Here is a 14,153-nt window from a genome sequence, read left to right on the forward strand (position 1 = left end):
TGAACAAAATATAGTAAAGATGGAGGGAGAAAATGAAAAGAAAACCAGAACTACACTGATTTTATCTGCAATTCAGTTTAGTTTGTTAGTTTTGCATTGTTCATTGTAGTTTTTATTTTGTTTTCTTTCTTTTTTCTTTTTATTTATTTATTTCAGTTAACTAAATTATTTTTTCACTGTTAGTTTAAGTTTTAGTTAACTATAATAACCCTGCCACACACAGCTCTCAGTGGTGAATGAGAGGTTTGTATACCCCAACGTGTATCTCTGCAGTTTCAAGGTTGCAGGTGGAAAGATTTTGTGAAAGCTCTGCTCAGCTGAAAAAATAAATTATAATTTGGTAAAGCAATGAAAAACAACACATTTTAAGGGTGAGGTCTTGGTGACTTAGTGGTTAAAACACATTTAATGAACAATACTCCCACTGGTGGATATCTTAAACCTCCTGAATTTGATCAAAAACAATCACCTGTGCTCTATGGTCTGACCTGTTAAAAACTGCTGAGAACCTACACGGACATAACTGGGGTGGTTATAGAATTGACATGTTTTAATTTCTGCCATTTTTTTCCCATCAAACATTTCAATTAAAAGTATGGAAGATCCCTTTAGGTTATGAAAACACCTCAAACATTTTGTTTTTTACTGTTTATTTCTGCATGAAAAAGACTACTTTATGTTTTCACAACAAGATTACAGAACTGTTGTTTCATGAGATTAAAATCACAATGTAATCAAAATACAGATGTAGATGTAGATCTTGAAGAACACAGAATTATTCAATCCATATAAAAACACATTTAAATCTTCTGAAAATAATCCTGTGACCCATGCAGCCTCATGCAGTAACCACATTATACTGCTACCTGTTTGCTTACACTTACATGCTTCCTTTTTTGTACATTTAGATTATGTATTTGGTGGATTCATTGAACATTAGGACTGTGCATATTACATATGGAATACATCATAAATCTACTACTTGATGACATATTAATACAGTTTCATAATACAACCAAACTAGTGTCACAGACTAATACTTAGTACATGTGAAACATGCAAGCAACACTACTGAGCCACTACATATAGTATATCTAAGATCTTATGAGGTTATAGGCTGACAATTTTCTCTTAAAGGGGACATATCATGCACATTTACGGGTCTATATTTATATTCTGGGGGTCTGCTTGAATATCTTGGGATGACTTACACTTTGAAAACTCATTTGAGTCTTACTGGCACTTTTGCAGCCCCTCAGATCAGCCTCTGGAACTAGTCTTGAACAGGCTATTTTAGTTACTGTCTCTTTAAGGCCAACCTCCACATGAGCCCACTCTGTTCTGATTTACTCTTGCTAGGAGTAATAAAGAGGAACATAACTCAATCATATGTTTCATTATTTTGCTGTTGTTGTTTTTTATGTAGTATACCATCCGGAAAACAAAATGACTAAAAACACACAGGAAACTATCAAGTAGAAAATGAAGAAAACTTTGTTGATTGTCTTAGTCTTTGTGGTCCAGTAGCCGGGCTTCACGTCTTCCTTCTTTCTGTGAAGGAGCAGAGCCAGTGTTTTCATCACCTCCCTTAGATCATCTGAGAGCTTTTCAGCGCCATGTGTCTCCTCCGTCAGTTGGCTGCTGCTACCCTGCAGAAATGGTTAAGGTGACAGTGGTTATGATATGTAGCACAACAAATTAGCGAAGCTCTGTCTACCATACACAGAACAGCTCTCTCCACAGACTGAAAACATTACCGCTGATATTAGTCTTTGGAGCAGTTTCTATACAAACTAACATGCCCATACTCTTCATGGTTGAGAAATACGTCACCCAGTGCAATGGTGTGGCTCATACATGTGCTTTTCACAGTTTCTGGTGAACAACGAAGGTCTCCAGCATGGCGGAATAAGATATATCAGACTTTTCATACACACACAATACTTAATAAGTAGATCAATTCATTTATTTAAGTACAGTACACCCTGGACATCGGGTCTTCTGTGTTGCATATCAGCTGTGTTTCTTTTAATTTAACCATTTGCTTGTGTTTTATGTAGGGTAGTGTTTCTTTATGACACATATTCATAAAGTGGTGAATGGGTTTTCTTAATATTAATTAATTTATTAGCAATTTTTTCCCCCTAACTTTCATGCATACTTTGCCAAAATGTGAAGATGTTTGCAAGTTTGTGTTTTTTGTCTATATGCATGTTTTCAATGTTGAATGCACCTAGCTCTCTCAGCCACCGTAGTATCGAGGTATAAAAGTTTATACCCCGTTTTTTTCTAACCAGACCTTTAAAGTGCAACATAATTCCAACCTTCAGCAGTTCAGATGGAGTTTTATCCGCAGACGCATCAGAGAAGCATTTAAGAGTCCATTTCTTCTTCCCTGAAAGGACATATTTGGCACAAAAGACAGTTGGAGCATATTCAGTATTAATCGGTTTGTATTATAAGTTGTAAATGTGCCAGTTTCAACGCATTTGGAAAACGATAGACGTCACAATAACAGTAAAAATATAGCAGAGTAGTTCCTATACCTCTGCACAAACTGACCAGTAACCTGTAGCAACAGCTGTGTTAGTTCAAATGTAACTTGGCCAACTTATTATCGATATGTGAGATTTTTGCTTCACCTCAATACAATGAAATAGAATTTCCACAGATATCACTGTGGACCATCTTCAGTAGATTATATACAATCATTGGATTATACATTGTTTAGAAATAGAGATGGTGCTGTTGTATTGAGGCGCAGACAAAAATATCAGAGGTGGAAAAACAAAAACATTCCACATACACAGATATCACTTAGAGGGATAAGAGAAAATGTTATGTACTTATTGTTGATTTTACGCACAAACTGCATCAGGCTGCTTTCCTTCCCCCCACACCAAACCCTCCAAGCCTCTCTGCTCCTTCTCCGATGTCACACAGGAAGAGGTGGAGGACATCATCACAAAATTGAAGCCGTCCACCTGTGCCCTGGACCCTTTCCCTTCAGCCCTGCTGAAGGCCAACATCTCTGCCATTTCTCCATTCATCACCAAGATCATAAACCACTCCCTCCTGGCCGGCCATATCCCATCTGCATTAAAAACTGCTGTCATCAGACCACTACTGAAAAAACCCACCCTGGATCCAGAAGTCCTCTCCAACTACAGGCCCATTTCCAATCTTCCATTTCTGTCAAAGGTTCTGGAAAAAACAGTTGCAGCACAACTTCAGGATAACCTCAAACTCAATAACCTTTTTGAGAAGTTTCAGTCTGGTTTCCGCCCTGGCCATAGCACAGAAACAGCCTTGGTCAGGGTCACCAATGACCTCCTGATGGCAGCAGATACCGGTTCCCCATCTCTACTCATCCTCTTGGACCTAACAGCTGCCTTTGATACAGTTGACCACAACATCCTCCTCCACCGCCTGCAATACACCATTGGACTCTCAGAAAATGTACAAAATTGGTTCACTTCATATCTGATCGACAGAACCGAGCAGGTCGCCCTGGGTAAAGCAAAGTCACACACCCACAACGTCACCTGCGGTGTACCTCAGGGCTCAGTGCTGGGCCCCACCCTCTTCACCCTCTACCTGTCATTAGCAGGCATGGTATATCCTGCCATTGTTATGCTGATGACACACAGCTCTACATAAGGACAACCCCCACTTCTTCTGCTCCCCTGCCAACATCCACACTGACCACCTGCCTGGAGGAGATACTGTAGAGGCGTGGATGGAGCTCAACTTTCTGCAGCTAAACAGGTCCAAAACGGAAGCCATCCTAGTTGGCACACCACATCAGCTCCGCTGTTCCACCATCTCCAGTATCACCTTCTCCAAAACATCCCCCTTTCCATATCTGTCACCAACCTGGGTGTTAAAATGGACCCTCAACTCACCTTTGATACCCACATCAAACACCTCTGTAAAAAATCTTTCTACCACCTCAGGAACATCGCCAAACTCCGTCCAACACTCACCCTGGCAGATGCAGAGAAGCTTGTCCACGCCTTTGTCTCCTCCAGAATGGACTACTGTAATGCACTCCTCATCGTGATCTCTGGCAAGAGCATCCAGAGACTGCAGTACATCCAGAACAGCACTGCCAGGATCCTGATGAGGGTGCGCAAATATGATCATATCACCCCCATCCTAAAATCTCTTCACTGGCTCCCTGTCACACTCAGAATTGAGTACAAGGTCTCCCTCCTCACCCACCAGTGCATTCACGGACATGCCCCCCTATACCTCAAGGAACTCCTCACCCCCCAGATCTCCTCACGCACCCTCCGTTCTGAAAACATAAACATAAACACCCTCCAAGCCCCCAGAACCAAGCTCCGCACCATGGGTGATCGGGCCTTTTCCTCTGCAGCCCCAAGGCTGTGGAACGCCCTCCCTGACCATCCGAGGGCCCCACAGACTGCAGATGTTATAAAAAGAGACCTAAAAACTTATCTTTTTACAAAAGCATTTTGCTAAGTGTCTTTTATAGGTTCTCCTTTTAACCTTTTTAAAAAAAAAATGTTTTTAAATGTTCTGCTCTGTAGCACTTTGAGATTGCTGAAATGTAAAGTGCAATACAAATAAAATGTATTATTATTATTATTATTATTATTATTATTATTATTATTATTATTATTATTATTATTATCTTTGAAGTTCTCCATAAAAAGTTACTGTACCTCCATTACAGTTGAATTTCGTTTCGCCATGCTTGTCCTCAAAGTCCTCACTCAGGCTTCGGTCTCTGTCTACCTCGTTGTCTTGGGATTCAGAGTCTTTCTTCATCAGATACATCACAACAATGGTCTCCAGGAGGCTGAGCAGCATCAAACCAAAGACTCCAATGCAGTAGATCGCTGAGGGGAGCAATGCAGATGAATAACTACAGTCAGTTAGTGGGTCAGTATGTGTACTTCCCACTCATAGCACCAACCCTGTCTCTCAAAAATATTTTGACAGAAACTTAAAGCTTGTTGAATTACTGAACATAATGAGAAAATGTTGATAATAAACATATTCGGCAAGTTGAAAAAATCGTGATACTGAACATACAAGTGTAATGTTGATTTTGGAGTACAATATCCACTGGTAAGACTACAGAAACATTACACATTGTGCAGTTATGTTTAGGCACTGGCAGCAATAGTTGGTCTAGATTTAATCATAGACTGTATAACTATGATGGCACAGCCACCCTGATGTAACCCATTTGTTTGTTGACTTGTGCTTTGAAGCCTCTGTCACTGTCGCCACCTTGAATTTTCAGAGCCAGAAGTGATAACAAGTTACCATATTTGGATGACCCTAGCGTTAGCTGCTAGCTTGGTTTACACATTGCATTTACAGTCATTTCAGTGTATGCACCTCAGATGTGCAAGCACGTGCAATTATATTTGAACTACTGCTCTTATTTATTATTTAATCTATATTTATTACTACCTCCTATGTTTATTACTGTAATTCTTGTCTTCTCTTTCTTCTTTTTTTATCCATAGTGTTTTTTATGTCTCCCATTGTATGTTTTTTATGTTTATTGCCTGTTGGTGTTTTTATGTGTATTAGCCACAGGGGACACACAATTTCGTTGTACTGCTGTGCAATGACAATAAAGGCATTGAATTGAATAATTGTGACAATGCTAATGCTAATTTTCAATAGTGAAAAACTGGCTTAGGACCGTTAAATCAAAAGGTACTTACCAGAAAACCGAACGTCCAACTCCTTAGTGGGTCTTTTAGTACATACAAACACTTATTATCAAATTCATGGGACCATGATTTACAAAACTGAATAAAACTTAAAACTGAACTCATTAGGAAACCCATTTCCCATAGACTTTTATGGAATCAGAGCCAGTGGAGTCGCACACTGAAGGCCACTAGAGAGAATGCAGATTAAAGGCACTTCTGTATTGGCTTAGCTTTTCAGACCCAGAACTACCCTCTTCAGTTTAATAACAAAGTCTGCAATGACTTGAAGCTCATGTTAAGCAAAACCACAGACTTTCACTAACCTTAACCAAAGTGTTTTTGTCGCCTAAACCTAACCACACGTGGTACTCAGGAGTCCTCTATCTTGTCCATCTACCATTTACCCCAATGACTACCTCTGAGTGTGGTTTATAAATGTAGTGCTTCATTTATTTTTTTTAAATGTTGCCCCTGAACATCATCCAGACAGTGTTTTTGAAAAATATTTAGTATTATATAAATTATATAAATGTAATTTCTTGGATAGGGGTTTTGAAGTACAGTCCAACAAAGGCAATACTGAGCTTCCTTACCTATAAGTGGAGCCCTATTTGATGAGGAAGGCAGAACTTCATTGAGAATAATCTGCATCACAGTGACAGCGAGCAGCACAGTGATCTTGAAGCTCAGCTTCTCACCCCCATTGTCTGAGATCAGGAAGGAGGCAAAGTCCAGACACAAGAAGAACAGGATAGGCAGCAAGAAGTTGATAATGTAGAGGACTGATCGCCTCCTCATTGTGACCTGTGAAATGATGTTTAGAGGTCAGGTGGATAATCCTCCTACTCCCGTACTTTTGACAAAAGCAACTGAATCATCTACGTAGTACCTAGGTCAACAATGTAATCTGCCCCAATCATCTCATATGTGCAGTGCTGGAAGAAGCCTTCAGATTATTTACTTTAAGGCAACCTGTGGAGTTTCTGACCTCAACAATGAGCCAAGAAACACAATGATGCACCAACAAAAGCAGGTAGGAAGACTGCAAGCCAATAAAAAAGGATGTAAGCAGTGCAGGACTTAAAATACTGTTTTGCAAATGTTTTATAAGGAAAGTGCTGTCCATAAAACTTTTGTCAGACTTCAAGGATACACACAATAAACGAAAATCAATATAAACATGATAAAAACAGACAGTGAAAGTAGCAATAAAAGTGGTAGAATAGAAAGTCTGTGTCTAGATTTTTGCTTAAGGAAAGTATTAGCAGTAACATCTACTCCAGTACCCAAATTAAAAGTACATGAACTTCCTTAAGAGTAACAGGTACAGGTGGAAAATAGTTTTCACCACTGTGTCAGTATCCAGAAATACGTACAGTGTAAACGATCATGCTTTGGTCGAGGCCAAAGTGGTCCAAAATTGTCTCGGTGGTTGTTATGTTGATAAAAAGCCACTCATATTGGGTCTTCATCACTTCACGAGACCACTCTGTGGCCTCTTCAGAGGTAACGACGGCTTTAAGTTTCAGTTCCCCACCTGAGATGGGAAATACAGATAAAACTGTAAGGCCTGTTAGCAGGTCAACAAGCAAGTAACACATAAATAACTTATATTAATGCTTAGACCAAACACAACATTTTAGACACAGGTCACGACCTCACCAGTGTGAATGATAGACCTGAACGATATGTTACAGCTCTGCACGTCAAAGGGGAATTTGTGGACTTGCATCTTGCAGGCGCTGACTAGCACCTGAGGGTTCCAAGATGAAACTTGACCTTCAGGGTAAATGGTGAGATAAGGACTTTGAAAGGCCTTGTATGTTTCTGACCTGTATGGGAACAAGTATGCACACAGACATACACACATATATTATGATACACACTTGATAAACACTTTATGCTTCAAACTCAAATTCTATGAGGCAATTTCTCTATTTTAATCTTACATGTTCTTCTCTAATTTACCCATATGTTTCTTTAAATATAAAAAAAACACACTTATCTGCTTGTTCCAACATTTAGTAAATATTTTAAACACATTGAAAAGTACAGGGAATAAGAGGGGCACATTTGCATTTAAGAAGGACCTTGATTAAAATGACACTGCTAATAATTTTTAAATAAATAAATACATTTAAAAAAAAGTTCAACTACAGCTTAGTTTGTATTCTCCAAGTCTGTGTGCTTCTTGTATAAATACTCATCTGCCTCTGCTCCAGGTTGCCTGATCGCAAATTCTCTATTATTCTGTGACAATAAACTCCCATTTCCAGGTGTTTGTTCGGCACTTTGGGTCACAATAAACTTAATCATAACACCTTTGATTAGGATATGTCCATCCACCTAGAGCCCAGTTCTACTTGAGGTTTCTTCCTGCCACTGTCGCCAAGTGCTTGCTCATGGGGGAATGTTGGGTCTCTTTAAATTAAAGAGTACGGTCTAGACCTGCTCTATGTGAAAAGTGCCTTGAGATAACTATATAAATAAAGCTGAATAGAATAGAATTACTGTATTGGTTGTTTTTGCTGCTTTGACGCAGCTTGTTTATGTCACAACTATAGTCAGAGTTGCTGCAGCTTTTCAGTCTGTCTTTGTAGGTTTGGGTAGTTTTTATTTATTTGTTTATTTTTACCATTTTAAAATATCCAACACAGCATTTGTATCAAGTTTTCAGCTTTTTCCTTGTGCTACCTGCTAACTTTGTTATCTGTAGGATATCTTGCCACAACCTCACACTCAAGGAGCTGCAACCGTATGTAGTTATGGAACACAAGTAATCTCTTAAAAAATATCAATACTATATAATAAACTACACTAGTTATTGTTGTGAGTATATATGGGATCTGCAGGTGTGAGTGCATACTCACATCTCTTGAATGGTGACATCTGGCTTCCAGAAAATATCAGCAGGAACCACTATACGGTCAATTCCACAAAAGTCATCTTTGTCCCATCTAATGTGTTCATTCTCCCACTCCTTTATAGATAAAAACAAGGAAATAAGACAGTAAGGAAAAGGGATGAAAGAAATAGGTGAGAGAAAGAAAGAGTGAAAAAAGCAATTTAAAGGAAATAATTTGAGTTTCTACTGAAGTTCAGTCAGTCTTGTTCAGTCTTCCTCAGAGAGAACTCACCACAAAAATCCAAACGTTAGAAATGAAAGTCTGGTCACTCTCTCTCTATGAACAAAGAAATACACACTGAAAAGCAGCACAATTAACATAGCTCACAAAATATCATAAAGCCATACAGTGCTAATATAAATTACTAAGTTCACACACAATAATGTGATTTACAAGACTATTCGTACATATCTTGTGATGGCAATACAAAAGAAATGTTTAAATTATCTCAAGATAATTGAATGTTTGTTTTTGCAGAATGGTAAAAATTCTGGAAATTGTGATTTGAGATTTTCCAAAGTACCCAGGACTAAAAATGAAGAATTTAATTGAGTCTGACAGATCTCATTGCTATCTGACTAAAAAACGAACAAAAAAACAGAAGATTTCAAGCTTACCATATCTAGGATGGCAGAGATTACCATTTGCAGCTGTACAATTGTAGTCGTATTGTAGTTTTTAACAGGCCGCGACATGGAGTACAGATCATTTTTATTGGATAAACTCAGGTTCAGGTGGTTTAAAAGATACTGGTAACTGCAGTTATCCTCAGAGGACGCCCCTTCTACTGCAACAATATCAAGACATGTTCTCTGTCACAGTGAATTCTCAAAAGGAAAGAACTGCTTTTACATCTGCACTTTAGGGTCTGCACATACAGAAAATCACTAACATTTGTTTCTGTGGGTATAAACTGATTATATGAATTTCAAAGCCATGAAAAAGTCACAGAGAAAACAGTCACAGTAATATCCTGTATTTGTGGTCACTAAAAGGCCATTATAAGATTAACATTGGTACGACTGCGGATTTAATCACATTAAATGTGAGCATTTTGCAGTCATTTAAATCCATTTAAATTTGCTACACAGTGTTTTCCAAAATCATGTGGCTTAAATCAAGGCTAAACCCTCCCAGAACACATTTTTAAGTATTAACTTTTAAAATATTCTTTCATATAATAAATATACATATATGGGTCAATGACGTGACACCTACATTTTCAGTCTAACTGCATTTTTTTCAGTTAGAAAAAGGTTTACATTGATTTTTAAAAAAATGTAATCACTTTAACTTTTCAAAAACCACAAGTTATTAGTAATTTTTCTGTTATTTAAAGTGACAAAATATCATGTGGTGCGACCAATAATACCAATAACTGTATTAAATTCAGAGTAAAATATCACTTTTAATATTAATCACTGATACAGTATGCTTAACTAATTGTATTTTTGAAATTTTTTTCAATCATTTTTAAGCAATTTACAGGAAAAATAAGTCTTACATACATTTCAGAAGGCAACTGTGACATTATAGAACATAAATATGAGATTATTATTTACAAAAACTTAAAGGAAATGCAAATAATTTGTTTCGAAACACTTAAATTCATTTATTTTAAGATAGATCATGGTCGTACCACATGACTTTTTTAAGGTCAGTTCTAATTCTTTATTTTTAAATAAATCCTTATACGTCATTGACCCATATAGACATAAATAAATTGTAGAACATGGCATTTTGAAAAAAATAAGGATCACTTCAATAAATCCACAGATAGATCATTACTCTGCCATACAGATAGTTTTGGTTCTAATTTGTTTTAAAATATTCATCTCCAAGATCTTTGCCTTTCTACTAAAACGATGGAGGTGAATGGAATTTAGTTTGTGCTGATCACTTCACTGTGTTTTTTAAACGTCAATTTGATAAAATCAACAGCATCGTCTCTGCCCACATGCCACATTGTGAAAACTTTTGAAAATAATTTTAGAAAAGAAACACTGCTATAAGTTTTTTAATTAAAATGTTAACACTGTGAGAATCGCGCACAAACTCTTTTTCATCCCCCTTGTATTGGGGATAACAGCAGAAATGTAACAGCAGGACATCTCTTAGAGTTAATATGCATATATCATCAAACTGTCCCGGCTTACCTGTGAGGAGGAGCAGAAAGAAACCTGCAAGCATCATGTCTGTGAGAGGTCTGCAGAGTAAATGAGCATCCCTGTCCTCTCTGTGCTGTTTAGATGTCTGTAGCAGTAATATCACTGCTTGGTACTAGAAGATGATTGGTCAGATTTAAAGACCAACCCTTTTGTCTTGTTAATTTATGCTCATCTGATTTATCTGATTAGTCTGTGGATAGGAACTGCCAACACCCCTGACACTCAGCTGCATGTGTGCAGTTTTTATTTAATTTGAATTATAGATATAGAAAACAATGTATGCAGGGGATGATGTGTAAAAGACACTTGTTTCCAACATGGTCCCTGGCTATCAAATCAAAAGCAGTTGATTGCTCCCTTTCATAATTGTTTCTGTTTAGTTTCAGAAGTAAAGCAGATCAATGTAGGCGGGTTAGGGTTAGGGTCTGAAGGAAGAAATGTCACGCAAAAGCTGGCAGGCTACAATATACATTTATTTACAATAAATATACAACTAATCAGGTGTGTCAATCTTTAACACATGGTCCAGGGCACACTTCTTTTCTTGCCTTTTTGTCACATCGAGCATTTTTGTCAACACACTTGCCACTTCTGATGGAGTTAAAAAAGGAAAGAAGCTCCTGCCTGTGGAAGTATTTTCCCCATATGGAAACGCTGATAATTTGATGTTATCCTATCCTACTAATATAATTGGAGAGCGGGATGTTGGTCTGTCTTTCTGTCCGTCTGTGTTCCACCTTTCAACCAATCCACATTCCGCCAACCCATCTCCATCCCCTCCAAGGTTCAGGGAGCCCGCATTTCATTTCATGTCAACCAATTTTTTGGTTGTTGGATAATGCTGGAAGTAAAATTATTGTTGATCTTCATTTTTTACGATAGGCTGCATTCATGTTGGTTACCACTAAACGGCCAAGCATTAGCATTAGCTACTGTGTGGATTGTGTTTTGAAGCAAAGTTAGTGGTTTAGTACCTGACTTCTCTGGAGTTCAGCTAGATTCCGCCACAGTACTTGGTGCAAGATCTCAACACTCTCAAGTGTGTTTGGGAGACATACTTACTGTGACCTTCATATACAAATATACATTCTTCTCACTGCTCTAATCTATAAGCTTGCATCTTTTGGCAAGTAAACATGCTGCATCTAGCCTGGGTAAACCCATGCTCTCTTTCCAGCGACATTCCACTTCGCTCAGAAAGTTAGCATGGCCACCAAGACAAAATATTCACCTGAGATAGGGAACCAATCACAGAACGGGGAGGCGGGCTCAAGGCGATGACGACCGTAGAGCGACTCTGTTTACATCCAGCATGGCGGCCACGGAGGTGCAGCAACTCTTTGAAGCAGCAGTAGATTGTGTGCTAAATAAATTGGAAGGCAAGTTCACTTTAAAAATAGAACAAAAAACGTGCGCTACATGATTTTCCCTTCATAAAAAGGATGTGTTCGCACTGCTCCCTACAGGCTCTGAATACGTCATTGTCTATCATTGATATGATTGGCTGTAAGCTCCTCGCCAGACCCTACCTCACTTGTGGTAGGGTCTAGCGTTAGCCAGACGCTGCATCACCTAACGGGCGCATATTGTTCTAGTGTTATTTATGTGAAAGCCATCACTTTTAAGTATTTCAGTCTAATTTATGATAAATCATGTTTTTTCCTCATTTGGTATGGAAGATGGCTGTAAATACTTCTTCCATGTATGCCAGTAAGAAGCCAGTAAAAGGCTACATTAGCCACTATTACAGTAAACACAACCAAGACAATTTATCGTTATATTACCCAGCAAGCTACTTAGAGAAAATCAGCACTTTGGATCCAATGAAAGCAACATGAGACCTTCAAAGTTTCTTTTGCTGCAATAAGTAGTTGATTAATCAGTCAACAGAACAATAATCTGCAAGCATTTTGATCATCCAGTCCAAATGTTCTTTTGTTTAAGCTTCTGAAATGTGAGAATGTGCTGCTTTTCCTCATCGTAAGGGTGCAGTAAATTGAATGTTTTGTAGTTTTGGACTGTTGGTCCAACACAACAAAATGTCTGATGACACTTTTTTCATTTAAACTATTCATAGATTATGAAAATAATTAGTTGTTTCTGCCCTATTTCTGGATATGAATATTACTTTAACATGAGAGGCATGTTTTACAGAGGTGCTGTGGCTTAGTTGGTTAAAGCGCCTGTCTAGTAAACAGGAGATCCTGGGTTCAAATCCCAGCAGTGCCTGATGTTCATAGGATCTGTTCCCCCAGTGACTACTTTTCTGTGAGGCATTTTTTCTCAATCATATCCCTCAATCATATACTTTCTCAGTAACCTTTTTTTGGAAATACCTTTTTTATTGAGTTTAAACAAACAGAACAACATACAATGCTCCAACCCCAGACAGCTGTACAGCAAACCAAACAAAGGAAAAAGAGGGAAAAAAATAACTAAGGACACAAATTTAAAAAATATTGACAATACATGAGGAAAAATAAATACATTATACATTATATTCTTGATACAAAAAAACATACATTAGATGAATATGCTGACTAATAAAAGCTAAAAGTGCCTGTTAAGTAAACAGCAGATCCTGGGTTCAAATCCCAGCAGTGCCTCATGGTTGTAGGGTCTCTCTCACGGTGATTACCTTCCTGTTAAGGCTTTCTTCATCTTATCCCAGAATATTTCTTCAATGAACATATTTAGTTAAATATTTTTTTGCTTCGTTCTCAACCGAAGCAACAATATGGATCACAATCAATACAATAAACATGACTTTATCAAATTAAGTAGTGTAATCAATTAATCAGTGTGAGTGCACTTAATGATCGAGCACATTGTCAGAGGTGCTGTGGCTTAGTTGGTTAAAACACCTACCTTGTAAACAGGAAGTCCTTTGTTCAAATCCTAGTAGTGCCAGGATTTGAACCCTAGATAATAGTTAAAAGTGCAGTAACACCAAGGTGAACTGATGTGTTTATTTTCTTGATTACTATCAAGTTGGTTGCTTCAGTTGAAAATGAAGCAAATATCCCCGGATATAATGGAGAAATAATGCCTAAAAGAAAGTAACAGAGTGTAGCCACATTTGTTGCTGTGGCTTGAGATGCTTTCCAAAAGTTTGTTGAGCAAGGCATTTACCAAAGGCAAGCCAATAGTGTTGGCTGCAGTAAGAAAGAGTTCAGTTAGTTTAGAGGACATAATATCCTGATATTGAGGCACTGCTGGGATTTGAACCCAGGATCTCCTGTTTACAAGACAGGTGCTTTAACCAACTAAGCCACAGTGCCTGCTGTACTATTTTCTCTTATATTAAACACACAGTAAAACTGAAGTGAAGACATTTATGAACTGATTTGATAAAGTTATGTTTATTGTGTTGAATG

At 37.9% G+C, this 14,153-nt stretch overlaps 1 protein-coding gene and 2 non-coding genes across 3 annotated transcripts; 1 reads left to right on the forward strand and 2 right to left on the reverse strand.

The window, feature by feature from the left end:
• Positions 1–1,297: 1,297 nt before the first annotated feature.
• Positions 1,298–10,801, reverse strand: LOC134003128 (uncharacterized). The gene is made up of 14 exons (XM_062442260.1): positions 10,765–10,801; positions 9,226–9,395; positions 8,840–8,884; positions 8,573–8,682; positions 7,365–7,534; positions 7,079–7,239; positions 6,296–6,506; positions 4,692–4,868; positions 4,272–4,429; positions 3,906–4,119; positions 2,906–3,094; positions 2,325–2,395; positions 1,432–1,649; positions 1,298–1,355 (listed from the first exon to the last, which is right to left on the reverse strand). The coding sequence occupies exons 1-14, from the start codon at positions 10,799–10,801 to the stop codon at positions 1,298–1,300; spliced, it is 1,989 nt and encodes a 662-aa protein (XP_062298244.1).
• Positions 10,802–12,931: 2,130 nt separating this feature from the next.
• trnat-agu (transfer RNA threonine (anticodon AGU)) lies at positions 12,932–13,005 on the forward strand. Its single transcript has one exon. It is a non-coding gene; the product is annotated as a tRNA-Thr (tRNA).
• Positions 13,006–13,983: 978 nt separating this feature from the next.
• trnat-ugu (transfer RNA threonine (anticodon UGU)) lies at positions 13,984–14,057 on the reverse strand. The gene has a single exon. It is a non-coding gene; the product is annotated as a tRNA-Thr (tRNA).
• Positions 14,058–14,153: the final 96 nt, after the last annotated feature.

This window comes from Scomber scombrus, chromosome 21 (assembly GCF_963691925.1).
Source record: "Scomber scombrus chromosome 21, fScoSco1.1, whole genome shotgun sequence".
Classification (NCBI taxonomy): domain Eukaryota; kingdom Metazoa; phylum Chordata; class Actinopteri; order Scombriformes; family Scombridae; genus Scomber; species Scomber scombrus.